The sequence below is a fragment of the Cinclus cinclus genome, chromosome 20 (genome assembly GCF_963662255.1).
Source record: "Cinclus cinclus chromosome 20, bCinCin1.1, whole genome shotgun sequence".
Classification (NCBI taxonomy): Eukaryota; Metazoa; Chordata; class Aves; order Passeriformes; family Cinclidae; genus Cinclus; species Cinclus cinclus.
In genome coordinates, this window is record NC_085065.1 from 1,702,289 (window position 1) to 1,730,000 (window position 27,712).

Here is a 27,712-nt window from a genome sequence, read left to right on the forward strand (position 1 = left end):
TTCAACTTTCAGAAAAAAAAAATAAATTAAGAAAAACAAAGAAGGTGTTTAGCTGTGAAAGGTCTCTGCCCAGCCAGAGAATTAGCTCTATCAAGGGGATGGGCTGAGCTGCAAAGCTGCTGAAGGCTGTGCTGACACGTTTTACTGAGCTGCGAGCGACACGAACCAGCCGCCTGCCACCTGCTCCCTCTGCAAGCAAGCGGCTCTTCCGATCCTGTCCTGCTGTTCATCCGGGAAACGCCGGGAGTTTGTGCTTGTCCCCATCCGGGGCTGCACGGAGGGGCAGGATGTCCCCGCGTCAGCATGCAGGGCTGACAGAAAAAACCACCAAGGGCTGAGTGTGCATTGGGCTCGTGGCTCTGGAACAGGGATTTGCACTGGAATATTTGTGCAGCTGAACAAACTCGGGGAGGAAAGGGCCAGGAGCAGGGGGATGGATGTCACTGCGGGTTTGTAGCCAGGGGCTTGGGTTGGACATGGGCTGAGAGGGGCTCAGGGAGGGCCCGGGTCTGCAGCAGGACAGCAGCAGGGTGAGTGAGCCCTGCGGTGCCCCGGTGAGCAGGGGACACTTGTGCAGCACAGTGGGACAGGGAGCTGGGGCTGAGCCCATCCTGGTGCCCTCTCACCACCCCTGCAGGACCGGAGCTGGACACTGACACCCCCCCCCCCGCCCCCCCCCATCATGCTGCAGGGACCAGAAGGGTGTCCTTCAGGCAGCTGTGTTCATCCTCAGCCTGCTTTGTGGCTGGGCTCTGGCAGCACCTCCCACGAGCAGGTTATCCCAGGCTGATCCTCTGCAGAAGGTGAGAAGGACCTGCAGGACAAGAAGCCTTTGGCACAGTCAAGCAGCACAAGTCCTGGGACTCCAGAGGTGTGTCCCATAAACATTGGGGGACAAATTTTGCAAGAGTCTCACATCATTTGTGTCTCCTGTGCACACCCATTGTTCACTGAGGTCCACATCCACCCTCTCCTCCCTTCCCACAGGCTGATCCTTCCTCCCATCCCTTCCTCAACTCCACCATCCCTTTGCAGTGCAGAGCAGCAGCTCAGCAAAGCTTCCCCAGAGCCCAGACTGCTGCAGAGTCACTTGGGGACGAGAGCAGGGTCTGTCCCTGTAGCATCCCCTCTGTGCACTGTCCCGAAGGCAGAGGAGCCTCGCAGCACCACCCCACACACAGAGAGCTCAGTGCCTGCCTCACAGAAATCCCATTTACCCTCCCAAAGAGGCCCCAGAGGATCTCCAAGCCACCCAGGAGGCAGAAGAGCTCTCCACGAGGGAGACAAAGGAAATTAACCGGAGCAAATCCCCCAGCCACGGAAGCCAGCAGTGGAATCCGGTGATTCCCAGTGATTTACACCAGCTGGCGCTGGCTCTGGCCAGGCCGGTTCAATTCAAACCAGCTGAGGCTCTGGCACAGCCCATGGGGCTGGGGAACAAGGAGAAGGACAGGGCTGCGTTGTGCTTAGGCAAAGTAGGGTCAGCCGTGCCTGGACTGTGTGTCTTGAGCCCCAGGTTGTCAGTCTAGGAGAAGCAGAGGCTGTGGGTGCTGTGGGTATGGGGTGCTGTCCTGCCCTGCAGGGTGTGAGGGCAGCTGAGTGCTGTCCCACTACGCCACAGCCTCCCTGGCTGGCAAGCAGCCCTGGGATGGATTCCCCACAGGTCTGTAAGCTCAGGTAGAACGGAATTACCATGGCAGTGGTGCAGGGATTGGAGCTCGGCTGTGCTCAGGGATGTTTCTGTGGGGAGTGGTTGCTGAGATGATTTGGGGTTGCTCTTGAGAGGGTATTCTGGACTGGAGCTCTTGAGAGGGCATTCTGGACTGGAGTCCAGAGCAATGGTGTCTCTGATTGCTGTTTCTTGGATCCCAGCAGCAGTGGGGCTGCAGGAGGATCTGCTGCAGGTGTGCTCTGCCAGCCTGGCCGCTGGAGATCCCTTGGGCCAAGCCATGAATGTGCAGGTGGAAGCTGCTGCCCACCCCTGCTGCTCAGGGCCAGCTGCTGGCCAGCATGTCCTGGATTTGGCCAGGGCAGGAGGGATGTACAGCCAGAGCCTCCAGGCTTGTCCCTGCTCTGCTCTTCCCTGCCCACCTGTCCTTGTGTCACCTCTTGTTCTGCCCAGGGCCTGAGATGTGACAGCAGCAGGGAACACCCACAGAGTTCCTGGATTCCTTTGCCAGGGAGGAACATCAGCAGCTGTGTCATAGCCACACTGGTGTCCTGAGGACATCAGCAACCTGGGCTGACCACAGCTGTGCCAACAGCCTGGCAGAGAAGCCAATTACCCTGCTCCCCCAAAAAGCTCAGGGGAAGCTTCCTTGGGTCACTGCACAGACCCTTCAGTCCCCTTAGAGACTTCTCCTTCAATGTTTATGGCCAGGAACATCTTACCAGTGCATTGGATCAGGGATATTTCTGTTCCCTGAGCTCAGTGACACCAGGCAGCCACGTCCCATGGCATGGTGGCATCCTGCCACATGGGCATGGCTGGGGCTCTGCTAGCACATCACCATCCACTCAGCTACAGTTCTGATGGAATATCCACTCCTTCCTCAGCGCATTTCAAGTTTTACTTGATACTCAGAAATGTTAGTTGAGAAAAACAAATGGGAGGCATCTGTGGCTAGAAGCCATCAGTCAGCAGGATTTGGAGAGGCCTTGGCTGGGTTGTAGCTGGGCACAGATCTCAGCTGGTGTTCTTGCAGGAGGAAGATCACAGGGTTTGGGGTTGGCCTGGCTGGAAGAGCAGGAAACCTGATTGCCCTGAAGAGTGGGAGCAGCAGGGAGCCATGGGGCTGAGGTGGGGACTGTGCATGGCCATGTTGAGAGGGGCTGGGACACACATGGGTCACGGGGATTGGTGCTGAGGGGGTTCTTCATGGTCCTGGCACCCAGTGTGAGCTGGCCGTGGCATGTCGGCAGCATTGCCGTCCCTGCTGGGGCTCAGCAGATCCACACCTGTGCTCCAGCAGTGGCTGGGGAAGGACGATGCTGGGAGAGACAGGCCTCCAAGGGCTGTCACTGTACCGAGGCCTCCTGCTGCAGACAGATGTGTCCTTTCTCCCCGTATGAGGGCATTCTGTGCTGCTGGGGGCCTCTCTGGCACCTGTGGGTGCTGAGGAGCCACGGATACCTGTCCATGAGCCCACCCCAGTTCCGGCAGCGGGCACGGGATGGCCCCGGCCCCTCTCCTGGCATGGCCGTGGTGCCATGGAGACATTCCTGGTGGTGGCCAGAGGGCACTGCCCACCCACTGCAGGACCATCAGCTCTCAGGGCAGGGCCCTGTGTCCCCCGTGGGCTCCAGGGCTGTGCCAGTGGCCCATGGCCCGGGGCCAGCGGCGGTGGCAGTGCCAAGGGGCCGTGCCAGGCTCCTGCCGGCCACCCGGGCCAGGCCTGCGTGTCCCAGCAGTGGGGGCCCGTTAGAAATGAAATGTTCCTACTGGGGTATTTTATTTGCACACTTCAGTAGAGTGGACACCAAAAGGCTTTGCTAATGCTTCACGGGCTGCTAATTTCCTCTCTGACCCGCATTGTGGCAGGGTGACCCCAGCCTGAATCTCTCGGCAATGAATGCCAAAGGCTGACACCGGCCAGGGTTAGGGGTGACAATGGGGCCTCTGTGGGCTCCGGGCAGGCTCCAGTTGGGAGCTGCAGAACAGGGAGAATTTGTGTGGCTCTCAAAAGCTCTGGGTGGCACAATAAGGGAGGCCCCCGGGGTCTCCCAGGAAGACACAGGCGGCCGGGGAAGCCGGCCGGGGGAGGCGGAGGGAGGACGGGCTCCTTTGTGAGCAGCTTTCTTTAGAAAGGAAGGGCTTTCTCAATGCCCCCTCGGCCGACCCAATCGGGGCCTGGCAGATGGATATCACAGGCACGCTGCTTATTCATGGCAGCCTGCAGCTTTGAGCCGTCCCCCCTTCCCCCAGCGCTTTCTTCGTTTCAAGGCTAATTTGTTTTGTTAATGTTTTCTTGCCCTCCCCCTCTCTCCGTGCAGATTGCGACTCGTACTGCAAAGCCTCCAAGGGGAAACTGAAGATCAACATGAAGAAGTACTGTAAGAAAGACTATGGTGAGTGTCCCCTCTCCAGGTACGAGCGGCGCCAAAGGGATGCGGGGCAGGAGCATCCCCGCGGGGGTGTCCCCAAGCCCACCCAGCCCGGCCTGGGCTCTGTGCACTTTTGGGAATGGCTTTTGCCAGGTTTGGAGAGGCAGCTCTGGGCAATGATGCTGTGTGTCCCTTGGGAAATTGGGATGAGCACACTGTGGACCCTGCTTTGGGGCTGTCCCAGCATTTGCAGGAGACTCATACTTTCCAAGTGTTTTCCAGTGTCTTCTAGGTTATGATGACACCATGTCCCCTCTGCTCTCACTGGGCTGTTACGTGCCATGGCTTTTAAATATTTTAAAATATTTTAAATATTTAAAATACTTTTTGCTGTGGGGATGAGCAGCAAGCAGTTCTCTGTCACCTGGGTGACACACTCAGCTCTGTTGGAGGTTTGGGTGACAGCTCACACTCAGCTCTGTTGGAGGTCTGGGTGACAGCTCACACTCGGTTCTGTTGGAGGTCTAGGTGACATTCACACTCAGCTCTGTGGAGGTTTGGGTGACAGCTCACACTCAGATCCGTTGGAGGTTTGGGTGAAGTTCATAGTCGGTTCTGTTGGAGGTTTGGGTGACGTTCACACTCAGATCTGTTGGAGGTTTAGGTGACAGCTCACACTTGGCTCTGTTGGAGGTTTGGGCTGGCATGGGAGTGCTCCCACCCCACCCCACCCTCCTGGCCATGGAAAGGTCCCCCACAGCCCTACGGCCCCAACCAGCCCCACAGCCACAACAAATTTGCTTTTTTGAGGACAAACCATGGCGGTGAGGCAGCGGGGTGAGCGATGCCGGGGCAGCCCAGGCTTTCACCCGGGTTAGGGAGGGAAGAAAGGGTTGAAAAGGTGCAGGGAGGGATAATAAAGACTTTGGGACTGACACCCCAGCAGGAAGCCAATTAGGAGGCTCTTTTCCTCACCGTTCTGCTGGCATCGCTGGGCTGAATGTCCTAAAAGGCCCTAATTAGCTTGAACAGACCTCCTTCTCCCGCGGCCTCAATCAGGAGCTATCATCCACCCCGTGCTCCTCAATGGGGCTTTTTAGCCCCCTGCTTCATTCAGCCTTTCAAAGGGGATATTTTCCCTTATTTATTTTTCGTATCTGTTTGTTTTTGTCGGGTTTGTGGGTTTTTTTCTTTTTAATTTGGGCTTTTTTCCCCGTGAGATGGGTTTGGGTGCAAATGTTTGGAGTGAAACAGGAGGTGGGGAGGGCAAGCCAGGAGATTCAGGGAGGGAGGGGAAGGTAGGAAGGGAGGCAGAAAAGCTTTTTCTGGGTTTATTTTGGCTGCGTGGGGAAGCACAAGGCCACTCAGCTCCCAGAAAAGCTGGAGGGGTTTGCTGGGGTGGGGGCAGGTAAATCCTGGGGAAGCAGAAGGCTCACTGAGGGTGGGGATTCCCAAAAAGGAGAGGGCATTATTTGAAGGGAGCAGGTGATGCTGATCCAGGTGAGATGTGAACATCCTTTACTCCCTCAGGTGCCCAATTCTGGGCAACTTTCTGCTCTCTGTGGGGTGTGACTGTGGTAAAGGAAACCTGGAACTTTTAAATCTCTACTTTGCCCCTGATGCTGAGCTGCCTGTGCTGCAGCAGGGCCCGATCCTGCACAGATGATGCTGGAATGTTTTTTACCAGCACTGTGGTCCCTCATGCCGGCCCTGGATCCCCATCCCAGCACTGGGGAGGGAATGGGGCTGAGGAACAGAGTCCTCATCCGAAAGGTGAGATCATCTGCTCACTTTGCCCTTTCTTGGAAAAAAAAAAAGTTAAAAAATCCTTCCTTCAGCAGAGCCTTCTCTTAGTCACCCCCTTTGTCGAGAGGAGCTTGGCAGGGGCTGCTGGAAAAAAGCAAAACGTGCGTGTTTTCAAAAGGCAGCTTGAAAAGAGGGAGGGAGGGGGGAGAAAAAACCTGAATCCCCAGAAAAACCCGAGGCAGAGGGGAAGCACCAACCCTGGCACTCACAGCCCCTTCCACTGCTTGGAAGGTGGAGAAATCCCATCCCTGGAGCTGAGCAATCCCTGCTGGAGCCACGTGCTGAGGGAGAGAGCCGGGGCAGTGAGGGGTCCCCCAGCACCAGGGCACACCCAGGGATTAGGGATCATAAATCTCCAATATTAAACCAGTAGGAAATTGGCAACTGGAGCGAGGCAAAGCTGCCGCAGAATAAATTAAAAACTGAAAAAAGGGGGGGAAAATATCACATTTTAACACTTTGCTCCAGCGAGGAGCCAGCCCTTTACATTCCCAAACCCAGATGGTGTTGGGGTCACCTTTTGCTGCTGGTTGGAATAAAATCCACATGGACTTCATTCCACTTGTGCAGTGAGAGGGGAGCCAAGCCTTTGGAAAACCCTGCCTTGGACTGGGACATCTGTGCCTGCCACCGCTGTCCCCAGCACCCCATTCCACCTGGTCATATTAAACACCCTCAAACTGCTCTGTTGCCACTGCCACCCCTTGGGATCTTTCTCAGGGGCCAGCACAGTGATGATTCCCAAATTTCCAGCTCCCACAGACAGGTCTGTGCATGGGATATGTGTGATATTCCAGGATCCCACAGTAGGATGCACAGATTTGGCCCTGCAGCCCAGCCCTGAGTCAGCCTTAGCAAGGAAAGCCTTGAACTCAAGGAATTGTCACAAACCCCAAATGTAAATTTTAAAAATGAATTAAATAATTAGGTTTTTCCCTCTTTTCATGGCAGCTTCAGAAGTTTTGGGGGCCTGACTCATGATCTCTGAATGCTGCAGGGCACTGCTTTCAGCCTTCAGCAGTTGCCCTCAAATGTCTTTTTGGGGCTTTGGGCTGGGTTTTGTTTTTCTTGACATCAAACCATCCACACCTGGGCTTTCATCTCCAGCTTCCAGCCTTTAGGGCTTTCCTGTGGCTGGAGGCTCCCAGCCAGGCCTTGAAGAGCTGGGAGCATCCCTGAGCTCTGGGGATGCAGGAGGGGACCACAGCCTGGGTACCACTCAGTCACCTTCTTCTGCCAAAGAGCCATCATGTGGTGAGAGCTGGAAGGCACCGTCCAGATGGGGTTTGTGGTTCAGGAGTATCAGTGTCAGGTGGGATGTGGTTCATGAGGCAGCCCCTGTCCTCACCAGGACCCAGCCGTCCCCCAGCTCCCCAGGCCCCTTTACTGCCTGAGAGCTCCCTTGGGAGCAGAGCAGGCTGCAGGGAAGTGAACCTGGAGAAAAATCTCTGGATCTCTGGGAGTGCCTGGGGTGCAGCAATCCCAGATTTCCTCCAGGGCTTGGCTGCACAAAGTTTGCAAAGGTCAGGGAAGTGCAGCCCCAAGGCACCAGAGGAATCAGGAGCTGGGCTGGATGCCCTCTTCACTGAAACCAGTCTGGGGCAGAGCCCATCCTTGCTGAAACCAGTGTCACCAGCCCCAGCTGGAGCTGTGGAAGCTGCAGCTCTTTTGATTTTGTTCTCCTGCTCCCAGACTCCACCTGCTTCCAGGGGACCACAGCAAGGGAAGCATCATCCCCTATCACCTCTTCCATCTGCTGCCCCAGGGCTTTTGCCAGGGATGTTTTTCCAGGGATGCAGAGACAGGGACAGTCCTGAGTGCAGAGGTTCAGTGGGAACATCAGCCAAATGAGAGCAGTTCTGCACAAAGTCAAGCTTTGTCCCAGGAGACGGCAAGTGAAGGACAACACCAAGCCCCAATGCCAGCTTTGGACTGAGGACACAGCTGAGCCAGAACCCCAAATCAGGAAGGGACTGAAACCTCCTTCATGGGAAGGGAGTCTTTAAATCCCTAGGGATTTCCCCAGGGGAGCCAGCTTAGGTGCTTCCAAAAATTCATCCTGGCCCACTTCTGTCTCTCTGCATGTCCTGTATGCCCTGGGAGATGCTGGAGGTGCTGCTCCCAGCCCAGTAATGAAATACTCAGGCAAACACCACTAAAGCTGGGCTCCAAAACCCGACTCGGGAGGAACTGAGCATCCTGGATGTGAAGCTATGGGCAGAAATCTGGCTGTCAGGGCAGGCAGCTGTGGCTGCGCCAGCCAAGCTTTCCTCAAAGCTTTCACTCCTTCCACTTCATTAATAAAAAGGAAAAAAATAAGAGACGGGGGCCTTGACATAAAAAAAAAATACAGACTGTGTGTTTTAGAACAGAGTTTCCTGTAACCACCTCTCTCCAGTTCCTTTTCATTCATTTTCTCCATTTTGTCAGTGTGGACCCAGGCAGGTCAAAGGTTTAAGCTTTTTTGGAAAGATTTGTTTCCAAAAAAATAAAAATTGGCTACTCTTCACATTTTGTTACCTTCGCACCAGACAGGGAAATACATGGTCAGAGCTTAGGGTTGTTTTTTTCCCTTTTTTTCCTCCCTTTTTTTTAATGAAAGCATCTGGCCTCTATGACATGCTCTGAAAAAAAATACCCCATATATTTTTCAACGTGTTAAAAAGCAGTGCTGGGCTGCAGAGCTCTGCTTCCTCCCAGAGCTTGGAATCATTTGGTTTTAGAGACAGGGGGATTCTCTTCCACCACCAGCCCAGGGGGGAAAACTGGACTGTTACAAGGCAAAGGGCAGAGTTTTCCCTGAGGTCTCTGGGAGATTCTTCTCCCTCTGTTAATTTATTCAAGCAGGATTGGCCCCACTGGGGCTGAGACAGGCAGGTGAATGGGCAGGGGTTTATAGCTCCCAGGGCATGGAGAGAAGAGGGAGGGAAAGGGAAAAGCTCAATGGTTTGACTAAAAAAGCTCTTAGTGGTTGTGCTGCACCAGCCTGTGCAGAGCCTGGCCCCTGCCTGCTCTTCCAGCCTGGCAATCCTTACCTGGGATTTCTCTGTCTCTGCTGGTGAGGATTCATCCCACAGCTGTCAAATAAACCCAGGAGGGTTGGGCAGGCCTTGCGTGGGGAAGGTATTCTCCTGGAAGCTGATTTTTAGCCCTATCCCAGGAAAGAGCAAGGGCTGAGGTTTCCTCCATGGCTACAGAGGAGGTTACACAGCATCAGCCATAGGCTTGGAAAATATCATCATCATCATCACCATCACCATCTTCTGCAGGGATCATGGCTGTCCTCCCACCTCAGTCTTGCTCTGGGAACTGGTAGTGTCCCAGTCCTCTGCCAGGACACCAGGAGGTGTCCTTGGAGCCCAGTGCTGCCATTCAGCACTTGCAGAGATGTTTCAGTGACTCTGCCAGATGCAGAGCTAGAGAGCATCTCCCCAGCCTGTGGTGGTCTTGGAAGCTTTGCTGAGACCCTCACGTGCAGCACTGGCTGCTCCTGTTCTTGGGGGACAGAATTCTGGGGCAACCACAACCCTTGGCTGCTGCAAAATGCCTCTTCCTCACACAGCCCATTAGGTTAGGCTTGAAGTTCATTTTCTCCTCACCAGCCCAAACAGTAACACCTTTTCCTCTCTTGCCTGCGCGTTGTTTTTTTCCAGCTGTCCAGATCCATATCCTGAAAGCAGAAAAAAATGCAGACTGGTGGAAGTTCACAGTGAACATCATCTCCGTCTACAAACAAGGCAGCAACCGGATCCGGCGTGGAGATCAGACCCTGTGGATCCACTCCAAGGACATAGCCTGCAAGTGCCCCAAAATCAAGCCCATGAAGAAGTATTTGCTGCTGGGTAACAACGAGGACTCTCCTGACCAGAGCGGCATCATTGCAGACAAAACCAGCCTGGTGATCCAGTGGCGGGACACGTGGGCCCGGCGGCTGCGGAAGTTCCAGCAGCGGGAGAAGAAGGGGAAGTGTAAGAAAGCCTAAAGGAGGAGGAGAGGGAGAGACTGACTGTGCATGCTGCTTTGTGTAGAGCTGGGGCAGGCAGGGACCAGCTGCCAGGGTGGGCTGGGGGGACAGGGGGACAGCGACCATGGCTGGGGGTTGCTGGGCTTGCACCTCATATTCTAGGGAAGACAGAACCCAAGAGAACCCAAAAGGACCCAAGATAACCCATCAGGACCCAAGAAAACCCAACAGGATCCAACAGGACCCAACAGAACCCAACAGAACCCAACAAAACCCAATCACACACATGGACAGAACCCACGAGTGGGGTGCGGGCATGCGGCACCTGGGGCTCCCCAGCTCTCTCCTGCCCCGTTGCTGAAGAACTCACACACACCGAACTGCCTTCCAGCTGCCAACATCTGCTGCCTCCAAAGCACGGCATGGGCACATCCACCCTGTAAGAAACTAATCAACAGCACCGCTGGAAATTAACTCCCCATCCCCAAAATATGTATTTGCGACTTAGGCTGACCGAGACAGTTCTTGTAGAAGAAACTAAACCGAGACTTTTGCTGACGACAGATCCGAGGATCGGCGGACGGGATCTTGGAGGGCTTTGGTACCTGACAGCTGTGGCCACCACCCACTGATGGTGCATGGGGTGGCTGAGCTCTGTGGCTGTGATGATGCTCTGGGTCCACTTCAGACACAGCCATGAGGGGACAGTGTTGGTGGGTGACTTCCAGCTGTGCATAACTCTGGGAATGGCTCGGTGCTCAGCCCCGGGCCCTGAGGATGCTGCCCCCACCATACCGAAGGAGGGCGAGCCCACAGGGTGCCCTTGTCCCCCTCCAGCCACCCATTTACAGGCAAGGAGTCAATAACCAGGATCCCCAAGGAAACACCCAGACCTGACAAAAAATGAGTTGGCATCCAGTTCCCAGAAAGTGCCCTGGAAGATCCTGCCAGTCCCTGAATCTCCACTGTGGCTACCGCTGAACCTCCTCCATGGGCTGGGTCCCCTCTGCTGCTGTCAGCACACCAGGAACCCTCAGATGGTAGAAAATCCCTGCAGGTGCCACCAAGGTCCTGGCTGGTCACTGGTTTCACTCCCAGACTCAGGCAGCTCTCCCAAACCCACAGCAGCTCTGCCCTCGCTCCCTCTGGAGCTTCAGCCCCCTGACATCCCTGTAAAAGAGGGTGAGGTAACTTTGGAGACAAAGTGGGGAACAGAGGGTGCCAGGACTTTTCCCATGGGCAGTGGGGCCAGTACAGAGCTCTGAGGCTTGGCTGGGGCAGAGCCCACACAGGGCAGGGACCAGCCCAGGGAAGGGGTCTCAGCCAGGAGCAAGGTGTGACCCACCTGGAGCTCTCTTCCTCCTGCTGGTGGGGACAAACAGCTAATTTAAAATTCCCAATTTCCAGCCATGAATGCACTGAACACAGTGGAGGCTGCCTCACTTCTGACTGGAGCATCTTGCCCAGGGGCACCCAGCAGGCTGGACTGGCTTGGGAGTTGTCACCTTCATTCCAGGCTGTTCCCCTGCCACACCAGCCCATGGGGAATGGGGAATTCCAATTCCACCCCATCCTTGGAGACTAGGAATAGCTGGGGCAGAAGGCAGGGAGGGCAGGACGGTACCTGGGGGAGAAGCAAACATTAGTCGCTATGAAAAGTAAAACCTCCCTGATGTTTTTCCTTTTAGGAAACTTGGAAACATCTCTTTTATGACATTTTCCAGTGGTTTTGCCTTGTTTTATAGCAATTGACAATATTTATGTAATGACATAAACCACCATAGAGCAGGGCAGCCATGTAAATAGCTGCAAAGAGGAGGCTCCCAAGGCTGCTGGAGACACCACTTGGAGGGACCCAGTTCTGCTGAGCCTCCCCTGCCACCACAAGGCCCCCAAAATTAATGTGGGTATTAGGAGAAAAAATCCCACTCTGGACATCAAGAAACTCTCCCCACTCCAAGTCTGTGTTTTCTCCTCTTTCCCAAACTGGACTTGGTTTTCCTTATCTTGGAGCTCAAGGAGAGCCGACGATTTTGCAGCCAAGGGAAGTGAAGCCACCAGGTTCTGAAGAATAAAATCTGACCTCAAGTGTCTAAATGGAGGCTGAAAGCCCCAAAATGGGGCTTGGATGCTCTCCTGCAGCCACCATCAGCTGCTGCCAGGGAACCCCAAAGCTGGGGACAGCCCATCCCCAGGTAGTTGGGATGTCCCCAGCCTTCAAACGGTGCCTAAAAGTATCAGAATCCAACCCAAAGCCACTTCTCCACATGGAGAGCAGGAAGGGAAGGCCAGGGGATGTGGGGACTGCCCATGGCACACCTGGGCATCCGATGCTCACTCCCAGTTTCCAGCCTTGTCAAGCAGAGCTGCCCTCCCCAGCACAGCCTGGACACCCCAACACTCCCAGGGACACCGTCCAGCCCCTTCCCTGCTCCCAATGGTCCTGGAGACTGCAGGAGACCCCCCACCCCCTCCTCCCACCCCCTCCTCCCTCACAGACCCCTCCAGCACTGATAATCTGGAGGCTCAGAAGGAAATGAACTGGCACATCAGCCAGGATCCTGGCACAGGAGGGAAGGAGGTCCCCAGCCCTGTCCCACCAGGACCTGTCCCTCCCTTCCTGCTGCAGTTCTGTGCTTTCCAGTCTGACCAGGCAAACCCCCTCACTCCATCCACAGTCCCAGTGCCCTTCACGCACTCCCAGTAACCCTGACCTGCAGGAGCTGCTGCTGGAACTGGTGGAACTGGAACAGCCTCTGCTGGGAGGGCACAGCAGCCCCATTTCAGGGTCCAGAGGTACAACTCTCCCCTGCAGCCACCTCTGCTCTAGGACATCTCCAGGAGGACACCTGTCCTGGTCACCCAGAGGGACAGGATGGCCCCTCAACACCAGCTCTGGGGGAACAACCCCGTTCTGAGCAGCAGAGAGCCCAGTGCCCACCCATGCCCTGGGGACAGGAGCGGGACCCCGAGGGGGTGGCCGGGAAGGGGCTGTGGTGCCTTCAGAGAGGCTTTGGAGAGCAGCTGCAATGCCAAAACAATCATCACTGAGCGTAGCACCCGACAGAAGTCGCTTGGTCTCGTTTCTGTTCGTTCTGTTGTGTCCGTGCCCCCTCCCTGCTCCCTCCTCATCCCCTCACAAACCTGTGTTCGTTTTGGGGTTGTTTTTTTGTTGTTGTTGTTGTTGTTGATTTTTTTATTATTTCTGTTAATATCTTGAACTGTAAATGTTGTTTAGTTATGACCATGGCAGACTGCTTTGGGCGATGTTTCTTTACAATGCATACTAATATATTATGGTTATTATATATGAATATATTTAATGACATGTGAAGAAGTTGTGGATTTCCTTATTGTTTTTCCAAGTTCGTTTTTTTTTTCCTTTTTTTCCCCCTTTGTTTGTTTGTTCATTAGATTGGCTGTAATTGACCCGAAGGAGCTTGTAACTGTTCAGCACCCTCTCGGTAGAACTAAAGTCAGAAACCAGTTGAATAAACTCTTGTAAACTGTAAAAAATCTCCGGGAATTTCTGCTTTTTCCCACCCCACTGCTCAGTGAGCCTGTGGAACAAGGACCTGGGCAAGGAAATGCTGGTGTCCCCTCCACCCCCGGGGTCTGTTGGTGTCCCTTAGCAGGGCTGAGGTGGCACAGCTATTTCTGACTGTCAGTCCCAGCCCTGTCTCCCCCAGCACACCCAGGCAGTGGCCTCGTGGCGTGGGGACAGCAGGGTCAGTGTGGGTGGGTGGGTGGCATGGGGGTTCCCCACCAGCCCCTGGGGGCTCAGCTGTGTCCTGCAGTTGGGACAGAGGCAGAACCTGTGGGACCCCGCCCAGAGCTGGGGGACAGGTGTGGGGACAGCCAAAGTTTGGAGTCAAGAAATCTGCCAAGCCCACTCTGGACCTGTTTCTGTCCCAGCCAGAGGCTGCTCAGCAGTGCTGGTCCTTCCTGCCCATCCTCTGCAGGGCTCAGGGCTCCATCAGCTCCATCCCAGGATCAGCAGGGTCAGGTGCTGCCAGAGCCGAACCTGGGCAAGGGCTGGTGGCACCAGCAGCATGGAGAGCTGGAGGAGGGGGGGAACTGAGGCAGCAAAACACTTCCAGGGACAAAAATCCAGGCAAAAGGTGCTGCGAAGTGCTGGGGGTCAGCCCAGCTGACCTGAGCCTTCAGCAGTGCTGGGAATTTATGAATCCAAAAACATCCCGGGGGGCGGAAATCTCAGATCTTTATTGCAGAGACAAACGGGTCACAAGTGCCAGCCCTCTGCTCCAAGGGGCAAATGGGCTTCCCAGATTGCAGGTGGCCACTTGTCCGAAGGTGACATGGTGGCTCTGGAAAGAGGGGGATGAGGCTTTTCCCACGGGGGGCTGGACCTGGAGTGGTTTTCCCAGCCTGGTCCCAACCAGGCAGTGTGGGAGGGGAGCCATCCTCACACCGAGCTCACACCAGGAATTAGGGAATGTGAAAATGCCCAGCAGCCTTCCAAGATGATCCCTGTTCTCATGCAGGAGGCGGGGATTTTTCCCAGGGCACTGAGACATCCAGGTGCCTGGAGCACACACCAGACCTGCGCCCAGCACTGGGATTTTTGATGAAACTACAGCTGGAAGCAGCTGAACTCCAGAGCACGTCCTCCAGAGAGAGATGGAGGAGGTGGCAGGGAAGGCGAAGCCTGGGATGTCTCTGGGCACATTCCAGGAAGATCTTTGCTTGGAGAAGCCACTCCAGGTTGGCTTCTCCACCACCACTGCTCAGAGCCAAGCCTCGGCGTCCCTCGTATTTTAACCTTCCCTTTTCTTTAGTGGAGCAGGGAGACAGAAAAGCTTCCCTGCGCAGAGCAGAGCGCTGCCAAATCCGCTGCTTTTTAGTAAAATTCCTCACCCACACAACACATTAAATGTTACCTAAAGGTCAAGGCTGAGAATGTCTTTGTTCACCAGCACAAGGAGCAAATCCTGGTGTTTCCACCCTTCCCAGGCACTCACAGGAAAAATGTGCTGGAGGACCCAGTGGGTCAGAAAGTGCCTTTGAAAGGCTCAGTCAGAACAAAGTCCCTGTGGAACATTGATCAGGATGAGTTACACGTCCATCCTGCGTGTCCTGGGAATTCAAACAAAGCCATAATTCCCTCCAGAATTGACAATTTTAATTAGAAGCCCAGGCCCGTGGTCTCAGCTGAGCAAATCCCACGTTGCTCTCTTGCTGTCACTGAAGCTCCACGGGGCTGCTCCAGAGCAGGAGTGAAATCCTGCTCTGGGCTCAGAGGCTGCTGCTGAGGACCAGCTCCAGGAGCGTTCCCAGAGTCGCTCCCTCTGCAGAGCTGCAGGAATGCCCAGATTTGGAACTGCTCTCCAAAGCCTTTCCTTGTTTCCAGCTGGAGCAGCCCTGCCTAAAGCTCCATTTCTCATCTGACATCAACAATGAACTCATCAACTCCCTGCCGTGTCCTCTGGGAAACCAGAGGACATTAAACCACCTCTGTTTGCCCTTCCCCTCTCTGACACCCACAAGGTGAAGCATCTCCCCAGGACAACTGACCAGGCACAGTCTGGGCTGGACTTGTAAAGGCTTCAAGGTTTTCTCCAGCAGACATGGAGGAGCTCCAGCCCCCAGTCTCTCCTCCAGCTCTGAGCACTGAGGAGGGGCTGGGCACGGGCACAGTGCCCTGGCTGAAGCTGGAGGGGGCACAGCCTTCTTCTACCAAGCTCCTCTATCCCCTCCATGCCCTCCCCAGGAGCACAAAACCAGGGAAATCCTCTCTGGATCCAGGGAACAGCTCCCACAGCTGCAGGACACAGCACCACCCACAATAGGTGAAGAAGAGAAGCTGTGGGTCCCTGGAAATGCTCAAGGTTAGACTGGATGGGGCTCGGAGCAACCTGGGCCAGTGGAAAGTGTCCCTGCCATAGCAGAGGTGGCACTGGGTGGGATTTAAAGCCCTTCCCATCCAAATCATTCTGTGTATTTATTCAGTGTGTCCCTCGGGTACTCAGGAGCTCCCTGCCTCTGCTTCCTGCAGAACTCCATCTTCTTCCTTGGCTCTCATCCTCAGAGCCTGAAGCAACAGGGTCCAAGCTCCAGGTAACACCTGCACCCTGCAAGGAGACAACTGAGGGTGATCTGCAGTCACCAAACCCTTAACAGAGGGGGCAAGTCCCAGTCTGGGGAAACTTGAGCCCAGATGGGCAGAAGGGATTTGTGCCAGTCAAGAGGGAACACAGCACCAGGACACCCTGCTTCCACCTCCCAGAGCAGTGCTGGATGTGCTGTGTGGGCAGAGGGAAGTGAGTGCCACAGCCAGGTGAGAGCTGGGAAAGGAGACACCACCTGGGCAGGTGAGGGCCAGCCCCTGCAAGTGTCACAGATCTGTCATCATACACACAAAGTCTGACAGAATCACTTATTTTCTTCTCCAAACCAGCTCTTAGGATATGGTAGCATTGGATAAATCATTCACAGACAACACAAGATAGTAAGAAACAATAAAACCCCAGGCAGAGAAACTGTATATAAACGGATCAGCTTTAATCAGTATTTATTGCTTGCTCTATTAATCCTGAAATCAAACTGGCATGTGTAACAAAATAATTATTCTCTTGGCCAGAAGCAAACATTTAATACTTCTTTTTCATTAGTTTTGAAATAGGTAATCTTTCCTCTCAGCTGTAGAAGGGTGTGAGAAGCTGTCAAAGGAAGAGACAGAGCTCAGTGAGGATGTTAAGTCTGGTGAATCTCCTGAGCCAGGCTGGCAGAAGCCCTGGGGAGCACACGGGGGCAGAGCTTTCCACTCTCACAGGCTGGGCTGAGTCCTGCTGCTGTTTAACTCCCATCCCTGGAGATCAGTAACTGGATATCAATAACTACCCCTGGAGATCAGTAACCCACCAATACCTCCCCTCAAGGGCTGAGCACTGACTCAGTCACCAGCAATTCCATGCAGCCCATGGGGGTCCTGCAGGGCTGCTGCTTCCCAACCTGGGAGAATCCAGATGCAGTCATTCCCCAATACTATGCCTTGAAAACCACGGAGCACTTTCTCTCTGAAGGAGGGATCCTGAAGCAGGGGAGCATTGCTGTTCTCCAAACCACTCCTGGATTTTGGTGTTCGAAGCCCCTGGGATGTCTGAGCTCAGGGAGATGGGCAGGGCAGCAGCAACAGCGTGTCCCCAGATGCAGATGCAGGAGAGGTGGGTCCATCCTACAGCTGCAGCTTCCTGCATGCCAGAGGAAGGTGGGAAGAGTGGGACAAAATCCCCTTTTCCCACTGAAATCTTCCAGATCCCATAGAGCTCCTCAGCCACCCTCCAGGGAGAGCGGATGTCTGGTGGACGCTGCTTCAGCCTGCTGCTGTGGAGTTTATTCCCAGCTGTGGAGTTCATTCCCAAGGATGGAGCGAGTTCATTCCCAGCACAGAAGGTCCCTGCACACAGCAGGTCCCTCCCTGGAGCCCTGGTGCTCCCCTGGAGCAGCTGCTCCAGCAGGATCAGGGTTATCCCGTGGGCCAGAGCGCGACCACAGCGATGGCCACGAGCAGCAGCACGATCACCACCAGCATCCCTGCAGGAGACACAACAAGGTTTACTGCCTTCAGCATTTACAGACGGTTTCTGGGATTTCTGGGATTCAATTCCTCCTCCTCCCTGCTCACCCCTGACAAGCTCTGCACTCTGGGGACCTGAGCAGAGACCTGGACCCAAACCCCACATTGGCAGAGCAAGACCTGGACCCAAACCCCACATTGGCAGAGCAGTTCCTTCTCTTCCTGACCCTTCAAATCAGTATTTTTCAGTCGTGCCTGTGGGATATCTTCCTACCTGAACATCTGTCATGGAAACATCAAGGGATATGTTTAACTCACAGCCAAGCCGGTGGAGCTTTGCTAGAATCCCTCTGTACCATCCCACTGGGGCAAAGAATTATTCCAGAGGAAATCCAAACTGCACCAGGAAATTGTTTCCAACACAAAGTACTCTGTGCAGAGCTGGGTTTTCAGGAATGTACCTGACTTGGGGAAACAGGGATCATCCAGCTCTGGAGAGAATCCCACAGCACTATGCCCCCCCCTCTGCCCGTGGCTCTGTGTGCCCCATCCTGCCCCAAAACTCATTGGATCACTGCAGAAGTTAATGACAAATGAGATCCTACAAAATGAGATCCCCTCCCTTCTCCTTAACTCCCCATTTCCCAGTAGGAACTCTCCCCTTTCTCTCCCATTTTTTAGAGGAAAGGAAGAAATGTTTTAGTGAGAACATCCTGGATCAACCTCCCAAACCACCCCCAATAAACAAACTCTTCACCCAGCTGGATCACCATGCTGGGTACTGGCATCGCACCCATGGGCATCCCCTGGGCTTAAATGCTCTTTTAACTGGGAGGCTTTTATTTGTGTTCAGTATCTGCTGTGAACTGTCTCCCTGCCCGAGCTGAGGGAATGCAGAGGGTTCCAAGAGTGGAAAACCTGTCCCTTCCTCTGCTCTGCTCACTAAGGACTATTACTCAACCACTTACAGTATTTACAAGTCCAGCTCCTGGCAATTAAAAAAGGATGTATTGACATAAACTCCTCTTTCCAAGCTGGAAAAGGATATTAGACACTGTGTTTTGTAAATAGTGTCATGTTTTCTGTGCAGAAACTGTTCCTCTGCCAGGGGGCCAGGATTTTTTTTTTCCAGGGAAATAAGAGTTGCCACCAACAGTATTTTTTTCTCTTATGCTCAGCTGAAACCATCTGTGATCCCATCTAATCCTGCCCCCTGGCAGTGGAAGCCATTCCCTGTGTCCTGTCCCTCCATGCCTTGTCCCCAGACCCTCTCCAGGTCCCCTGGAGCCCCTTCAGGCCCTGCAAGGGGCTCTGAGCTCTCCCTGGAGCCTTCTCCTCTCCAGGCTGAACAGCCACGACTTTCTCACCCTTTTAGACTCCTGTTTTTTACACCTTAATAGACATTTTGGAGTTTTCAACAGAGCCAGAAGCAAATAATTTGCCTAAAAAGCGAGGAAGTAAGATCTGATAAAGCTGCCACATTCTGATTCTCTGTTTTGTTTTGCACTGGAGGAAGAAGTTTTAGAGGGTGCAAATCCTTCACACAGTTTCAGTGTAACAGAGTTTATGGACTCCAGCAATTAAGAGACAACCAAGATCAGCTGCTTGGAAAATACTCCATAGGTGTGAATTAGTAATGATACAGAGGGGAGTTAATGGGGTGTAATTATTCTTTGACGAGTCCCAAGAAAAACGGCACATAAACCCCAAATTATTCCCCAGCAGGAAGAGGTGAAGGTGGGGGACTAATAAAGGATTGCTAATGGGTAATGCTGAATGAGGGAATTGGAGGGCACAGTCAGGGCAGTGAGAGAGGGGACAGCAGAATGATATAAACCTCATTTCATCCCTGGAAAAAGACTGGCATTAAGAACCTGCAGCCAGAATGCAGTGGCCAAGTGCTGTCCCTGTCCCAGCTGAGGTGGGAGCAGCAGAGCTGCTGATCCCAGGAACACCAAACCAGGAGCACACAGCACACACACCTCAAAGCACCTCCTGCACGAGACAGACCAGATGTTACACACATTTCTCCTCCCTGTACCACAGAACAGCAGATTAGAAGGATCTGAAGGTTTTAAACCTGGGTGTTTCACATGCTTTCCCCACAAAAGCTGTGGATAGGATCTGACAGGAATTCTGCATTCTGAGCTCCCTGCCTGCTTTGCCTTTTTTTGCTCAAATGCTATGAAATATAAATATTCCCCTTGACAAGCAACCCTCAAAGAGAAGTTCAGGAATCAAAGCCATTCTTAAAGTCAACAGGAGTCAGAAAAGAACAAAGGAAAATATTCTCATGCAAAAGGAAACAGTGCCAGGAATACAAATCCAAACTGCATCTCTCAGGAAAGGTGGGAAGCAGAAACCTCTGTGCAATTACTGAGCAAATAATGAAGGCAGGCTGGAGTAAATGCCATGCTCCTGCAGCTCCCTCTGCTAAAGGCTGTGGGGCAGTGCTCCAGCTGCTGATCCAGCTGCTGAGGAGCAGGGCAGGAATTCAGGGAGCACATTCCCAGCTTGTACTGAGTTCCAGGGCATGTTCCGTGGCAGGATGGGGATCTCCCCAGCACTCCTGGAACTCTGGCACTCACATGGCTCTGCAGGGCTTGATGTTACTGCTGAGCTCACTCTGCTCATGACTCCAGTCCCTGGCTCAGGGGAGTTCAGTGTTCCACATCTCACCAAACCTTTTCCAAATAAAGGTCCCATTTTTAGATACAAGACAGAAAGAAAGGGTTAAATTACGTGTAATTTAGGCTAATATTGCTCCTTGGTCTGTCTGAGTTGCTCCGTCCAGCCCTGAGAGCAGAGGAGCTGGGGTTCACACCAGCCCAAGTGCCCAGGCCATTCCCTCTCCCCAGGATTTGTCTCCTCTGAGGGTCACTGCTTTGGGGTTCCTCATGAACACCCTTCCCACTCCCCAACCACCAACTTTCCAGTTTGGGTTCAAACAGAAAAGCAAAACCTTGATGTCCAAATCCACCGGAGGGCATCCAGGAGAGGAATGTCCAGCCCAGCTGGCACCTCGATGACCAGGGCCGACGCTGAGGGCTCATGTCCCCTCTGCAGGTGTGCCCAGCACTGGATTCTCTTCCAGCCTGGAACCAGATTGCTGGGGCAACCCCTCCCCACAGGGAGCATCTCTCCTTTGGAAAGGTTTGACCAAAGTGATCCCATCTGTCATCCCCAAATCCACTCCAGCTGGAGCCTTGGGAAGTGGCAGTCCTTGGGTGAGCTGGGTGCTTCTATGGGTTCAGGATTGGGGATATTCAGAGAGCAAACACAGCCACATCCATGTGGTCACTGGGTCCTGGGGACTCAAGTAAATGCTGACTTGAGTCCATTAAAAAAAATTCCAAGGCATGTGCACGTGTGTGTGTGGCCAAGTCCTCTGCCCTGACTTCAGAAGCTGCAAGGTTGCATCCAAGTCCATTTCAACAATGTCCAACTTGCATCTGGCAAATCCCACCCCAAAAATGAGATGTGCCCATGGCAATGCCCTGGCTCTGTGACTGCAGCGAGGAAGTGCAGGGAAGGCAGCCCTACAACAAACCCAGCATCCCCCAGCACCCTGTCAGTGAGTATTTCTGGGAACAGCAGCTGTCCTTGGAGTTTTCCTTATCTTTCCTGCTGATTTGAGTGTAGTGTCATTCCCAGGTTCCACACTGGTGTCTTTTATAGATGATAAAATAATAATAAATAGCATGCTTGGACTTTAAAGAGCCTGTATAGCATTACATTATCTGGAAAAGAGCGCTTGGTTTAGGCCAAGGAAGTTATATTCCCACAGAACTGTCTATCCAGAAGTTTATGAATAAGTCTTCTTTTATAAGGGACACAGAGCAGTAACTTATAAACACATAATCGTTGTTTTATAGGGCAGCAGAGAGGCAGGGCAAGGATGGGAGCTTCAGCAAGGGGCTGCAGAGGTCTGGCTGCTTTCCTCGAGGACTTCTCTTTAATATCACAGTTTTAAAGAACCCGAATTTTATCTGCTGTTTCAGTAAGTTAATTTTAAGCCCGTGTTGCCAGATATATGGCAGAAACTCTGCCCAAATCCCTTCAAAGCCCTGATTTTGGAGGCAGCAGAGAACCAGCTTGCAGGCTGGCTCTGACCCCTCTGCACATACCTAAAGCACTACTTTCACATGGCAAGCACCCCAAGAAATCCATCTTGCTGTCCTTTCTGTTCCCTAAAAAAAGAGCAGAACACTTTCTCCCCCAAAAGCCATAAAAATCCTTTCCCTCTAACATTTTCCCCGTGCCGGGTATTCAATTTGTGTTGCATTAAGAAGCACTTGAGCAGAAATCCCATGCTATGAAGCTGGCTTGTGTGTAAATACGGCCCCGATTCCTACACCTGCAGCACTGAACCCACCTCTCTGGAGGTTTTGCTTTATTAGTTTTGTGACAGCCAAACGTTTTCTTGGGCGAGAGGGCTGGGGAAACGCTCCTTCCACGACACCCCCCCCTGCCCTGAGGAACCCGGCCCTTATTGCTTTTGACCTTCCTTTTCAACTGCACTGCCTGGAGAAATTTAACACTACAATTGTACCTCTCAGCCCTGACATCAAAATCATTGGCAATTCTCAGAGAAATCAAGACCAGGCTCAGCGAGCGGTTATTAAAGCCTCCAAATGTTCATGTGTTTCACTGGGTCTACAGGAGGGAAAAAAAAAAAGACACTTCTCAAAAAAGCTGAGCTTGTTGGAAACAACAACTATTGCATTATTAATTCCTTATTTGGAAGAAAGAAAAGCTCAGGTCATTCCTAAGTAAGATGAAAAAAACTCTTGGTCTATGAGTTATTGCACATTTGGAGCTGTTCATGTGATGCCAGATTAACCTGAAGAAACGATTTATCTGACTTTGTTTATGTACATTAACTCCTCAGTCAACATTATTTCACACGCTAGAAATTGCATTTTTGTGGGGTTTGGTCATCTCAGGTTGGAGATAGGATTCCCTCTGGGGCACACAGATGAGTTTGGTGCTAACAAAAGTTTTGATCAGGGCATGGCGATATCTACTGACAGAAGGGCCTGTGGGCAAACAAAGTGTGCCTAAAAGCCAGCAGGATGAGAACCATCACTATCAGAAAACAAATATCAGATTAGCCCCAGAAGCAGTGTGGAGTGAGTTTCTATCCAAACCTTTATGACTTCAGCAATTGAATAATCCCAAACTTCGGGTCCCAAACCCCATGTGCAGCCTGGCTGAGGGCAGGGAAGTGAGCTAAGTGTTTCTCTTGATCCATTATTGTTATACTTCAATTTGCTTCTCTTTTAATCTATTTTTCAAATTACAGACACATGCCAGGTAATGCCCTGAACTGCTTCCAAGCACAACTGCACCGAAATCCCAAATTCCTTCAAGGAGTGGCACAAACCCAACCTCACCAAGAGCTCAGGGCTTTGGCCACAGCCTCCAGCTGCTGCTCAAGTCTCAGCAGCCCTGGTGCTCAGCTGCTCCATGGGGAGGTCATCTCCTGCCTTTGGAAGGCTCAGCTCCAATGGTTTGAGGTGTCACATTTGACTGTGTGTCTGTTCAACAATTCCTGAGCCTCCTGCACTGCCCTGAGAACCACAAATAAGGAAGGGCAACTCAAAGCCAGAAAAGTTTCCCAGGGAAATTAGGAAATTCAAATTATTTTACCTTCTGAGCCACCAGAAGGGAAGCTCAGAGACAGGCAAGACATTTGTTTGGAGCTGAAGACAAGGCAGGAGTACAGCAAGAACTGAACTGTCACAAGTTTTTTTTCTTTTTGTCACAACTTTCAGAGGAGTCTGTGGGAAAGGGAACACTTTGAGCTAAATTTTTATCTCCTTTAAATAGCAGCAGGTAGCTGGGAGAGGACAATGGTGGAGAAATGGTTCATGTACCTCTGAGACACAAAGACTGAACCAGAGAGCTTTAGAGCAATCCACACCTGAACACCTTCTGCAAAAATACTGGGTAAGAAAATAATTTCCTGGACTCACCATGGCATGAAGAGCAGGTGTGAGAGGCAACAGCTTCCCCAGGTGACTCCCCATGCCAAAAGCCCCAAATCAATCCAAAACTGGCAACCTCAGCCCATTCTCTGCCTGTTTTGAGGGGTGGGCTGGGGCAGAGCTGTGCAGATCACCCAGCCCCCAACAAGCCCCAAACTGGAACCATCCTCATGGGTTTTTCCTGTTGTTCTGGAGTGATTTCACAGACTTTCCTTGCTTGGCCCCACACCATCATCAGACTCTTTCCAGTCCCAAAGGTCACTGGCAGATGTGGCCACTGGATTTCTTTGCATGTGGCTTATTTTTCTTCCCCCTTTTTTAAATTAAACAAGCACACACACACACACACACACACACACACACACACACAGCTTCCAACTGTCTTTCCTCCAAATTCTCGGGCATCCTTTCCTTTACATCAGGGACACCAGGGAGCAGGAGCAGTTGAGGAATACTCAGCATTTCTGAACAGCTTGGAATGGGACCTGTTAAAGTTTTACAGACCTCATGTGCACTGAAGGTTTCCCAGGAGAAAGGAAACAAAACAGCTCCAACAAGAGCACAACGATTCTAAAAATCCCTTGTTTCGTATGAGGGTCACTCAGTTCACTCAAGTGAAACCCAGCCAAAGGTGTCACCTGAACCCTTCTGCTTCAGGAAGGGTGAGAAAGCACAGGTTTAATTGGGATATCCCCATCTCCACCAGAAGATATCACCCCATAAGCAGTGAGGAACAGAAGGGTTTGCCATGAACTGTGCCATGAACCTTCAGGAAATGTGGTGGGGAGGGCAGCTGGGATCAGGGCATGCAGGACAGCCAGGGAAAGCTCTCCCAGCAAGAACCAAACACCTCAGGAAATCCAAGGGCTTCCAACGGAAAATCCAACCAGGTGGAAGCTTCTGCAGCACAAGTGACAGGTCACTGAAAAGGCTTCTCGAACATGGGAGATTCACCAGCCCTGGCTGCAAGGAGCCACCAGCCTGAGCCAAACCCAGGACTGGCCGTGTCCTGAGGGCTGGGGTTCCTCCCAGATCCGTGCCTCCATGGACCTTGTCCAGCTCAGCCTCCCTGCCCAGCCCCGACTCCCGCAGGGGCTGCAAAAGCCCAGCCCAGCTGGCAAGCTCCAAAGGGTTTTCCCGAAAGGAAGGGTCACAGCCCAGCTCTGCTACCTGCAGCAGCCTGGGGACAGGCAGAAGCTGTGACAGATGATCTCAGCAGGGAACTGCATCTCCTGCACCACTTTCTCCAGTAAAAACAAATGGGCAAAGAAAAATAATCAAATGAAAGGCCAGGTCTGCTGGCCTGGCACAGAAGGGACATCTGCCCACGTCCATCTGCCACCAGCTCCACACCCCAGCTTTGTTTTTGGTGAGGTCACTTTTCTGTCATTGTAGCTGCCTGAACTGCCCCACCAGGACACCAGGGCCAGAAAGGGAAAAAGGTGGGAACGTGGGGAGAAGGAGCAGGCAACCACCAGCTCTGCTTAGATGCATCACTAAATTGTCCCATCAGGCTCTTAAATTACTTGGGAAAGGATTATCTTTTGCCTCTGCCTTTGTTTTTCACTCTGGCAAATGCTGGGATTGGTCCCTCCCTACTTACATGGATGTACTACAGCACAAAAACACTTCCAAAATGTTTCAAGCGTCACATGAGAAAAATAAACAAGAAATACAAATAATCACAGCACAATGAAACGAGCAGAACAACAACAGCAACAACCTCACAGTTTTGCTGATCCATCTGAACCTGCAAGGACAACCTCCCCAGCAAGAGGAGCCTATAGCAAAACAAAGATCATATTGTGTTCATATCAGTCATTTAAGGTCAGATTAAGTGTTCCTGAAGGCTGGTCCATGTGTCTCCAATTTTCCAAAGTGGCCTGCTCGCCCAGGAATTGTAGGGACTTTTGAAAATGGGCTGCTGGCTCCCAAGTGCCTGGGATGCTTGACCGAGTGGTCAGGAAGGCTGAGATTTCCATACAAATTGCAAAGCTCCTAAATGGCTTCCTCAGCACAGGGCCGGGGGTGGAAACGGGAGAATATTTAATGATTAGTTCCTTATGGCTCCCACATTCTTGAAGCATATTTCTTGCAGTCCCTGGAACACTCCTGCATTCTTGATTGCAAAATGGCAATAAGTGATTTCCTTTAAAAGCCTTGTCTTTTATTGGAATACTAAAAATACCCCACTAGCCCCACTGCACTGCACTCTCTCTCTTTCCTGGACAGGCCCCATCAACCCTGATGTATTCTATTTTGAAGACAGCAATAAACATTTCAGCATGGGCCGTTCAATCCACTTCATAATAGATCTTGCGTTTCCAGTGGAGCCCTTCTAGCACCATAAATCATCTTTACACAGACTTAAATATGAGAAACTCCAGCTCAAAACCAGAATGGACTTTTTTTTTTCTCTTTAGAAATTAAGAATGGGCACAAAACAGTCAGGAATTAAATGTGTGACAACTTTAAACACTAAACCACTGGGCTGAGCCTGTAAAGCAGGGCTCATGCAATGGTCAGAGCCACACTGTGCAGTGCAGCTCCAGTCAATCCACTTGACACAAACCTACTGTGGTGGGGTGAAGTTCAGAAAAAATTCCCTGCACATCCACTCCATCTGAAAAAACGCAGCTTTCAGATCTGGGAGACTCTGGCTGCTGCTGATTTTAAAAGCCACAGATGAAGATTAATGACACTGCATGCCTGAACTGCTTCCACACACCCAAAACTCCTTTTGTTTTTCCATCCATACAGACTGGAAGCCCAAACTGTTCTCCCCTCTGCTCATGATGTCTCTCTCCATCTGCTACAAACCTTGGAGAACAGCTCAGAGATAATTCCAGGTACACAGCAAGGTGGCTTCTGCCTGAGCCAGGACCGAGGTCCTGGCTGAGCTGAAGAGCTTCTCCAGGAACAGCAGTTGAGCAATCGTGACCAAGAACTGCGACAGGAGCAGCCAGCCCTGCTCAGCCTCCACCAGCAGAGCCTTTGTGTCTGCAGGAGGCAGCAGGGATGGAATTCCCAGCCCAGCAGTGCAGGGTGCCCGGCCAGCAGTGGATGGGGTCCCCAGAAAGGGGAGGTTTGGCAGGACGAGGTGCCCGAGTGGCTCTGAGCTGTTCCCCCACCACGATCACTGCTCTCCACACCAAGGGGCTCTGCTGGGAACCTGACCTCAAATCTACTGCTCACTCCCTCACTCTGCTCCAGACATCTCCCTGGAGTCCCCCCACCCCCTCAGGCACAGGCTGATCTCCAGCTGCTGGATGAAGCACAGGCTGCAGCCTTCACCCGAGCACAGCCCAGCACAGGGACATGGCACTCCTCCACAGTCCCAGAGGAAAGTGAACCTGGCTTTGGTGCTGTGGCTGAACAATCCCATCGCTGCTGCCACACGGATGGCAACTCCTGCTCCATCCAGCCAGCAACAGGCTTTGCTGGGCATCAGCTTCCCTTTCCTGGGTGAATCTCACCTCACAAAGCCATTCCCCACCTGCAGCCAGGGTCTACAGAACAACAGCTGCATCTGTGTCAGGAATTTTCCAGGCAGACTGGCAGAAACTGGGCTGAAACCATTTGTCCAAAGTGATACTGGTGCTCAAATCAATGCAGTTTCACCTAAATGTTTACAGAGCCACATGAGAAGATGCCAAGGATTTTTGTTCAAGCACTTATTTTCAGTTGACTCATTCCATGAATTTTATCTGGGTGAATCTCCTACTCCAACAGCAGGATCTGGTGACCACAGCAAGAACATGTTCTGGAGTCATCACTCCTAAAAACATCCAGAGGAAACAGATCATGGAAGGTTCTAGTACAACTTAATGCTCCAAGCAGGGTCAGGTTAGGGAGCTGAGCTTGATGATCCTTGTGGGTCCCTTCCAACTTGAGATATTCCATAATTTCATGATTCTAGGACCAGGCTCAGGTTGCTCAAGGCTTTGTCAACCTGAGCCTTAGAAACCCTTAAGGACATGGAGCTGTGGCGGGATCCCACACTCTGGATTCCCTGGAAACCCAACCAAAGATGTGCCCATTGTCCCACAAAGGAAGGCACTTCCCAAGCCACCAAAGCTGTTCCGGGAAGCCCAGCACAGCAGGGCACCTCAAACACAACCCTGAGGAAAGGGAAAAACCCTGGCGTCTTCCTGGCTGGATCTTTAAACATTCAGGTGAAACCTGCTTGATTTTAACATCAATACCGCTTTGGTTTAAGAGTGTTTCACCCCAGTTTCTGCAGGGGTGTAGCAGCCTGCCTGGAGAATTCTTGACACAGATACAGCTGCTATTTTGTTGAGAATTGTGTTTTCACAACTCAAAGAACAATCCTGCTTTTAGAAACTTGCTCAACTTTTGGCAATGCAGCCT

At 52.4% G+C, this 27,712-nt stretch overlaps 2 protein-coding genes across 2 annotated transcripts in view; one reads left to right on the forward strand and one right to left on the reverse strand.

The window, feature by feature from the left end:
• The window catches only part of NTN1 (netrin 1), an 83,035-nt gene extending 73,203 nt beyond the window's left edge, over positions 1-9,832 (forward strand). Inside the window, exons 5-6 of the mRNA XM_062506302.1 lie at positions 3,994-4,068; positions 9,504-9,832. Coding sequence (XP_062362286.1) covers positions 3,994-4,068; positions 9,504-9,832 — 404 coding nt within the window. The remainder of the gene's footprint in view (positions 1-3,993; positions 4,069-9,503) is intronic.
• Positions 9,833-16,412: 6,580 nt separating this feature from the next.
• STX8 (syntaxin 8) overlaps positions 16,413-27,712 on the reverse strand; it is an 88,761-nt gene continuing 77,461 nt past the window's right edge. The window contains exon 8 of the mRNA XM_062506304.1: positions 16,413-17,368. Coding sequence (XP_062362288.1) covers positions 17,301-17,368 — 68 coding nt within the window. The 3' untranslated portion in view covers positions 16,413-17,300. The remainder of the gene's footprint in view (positions 17,369-27,712) is intronic.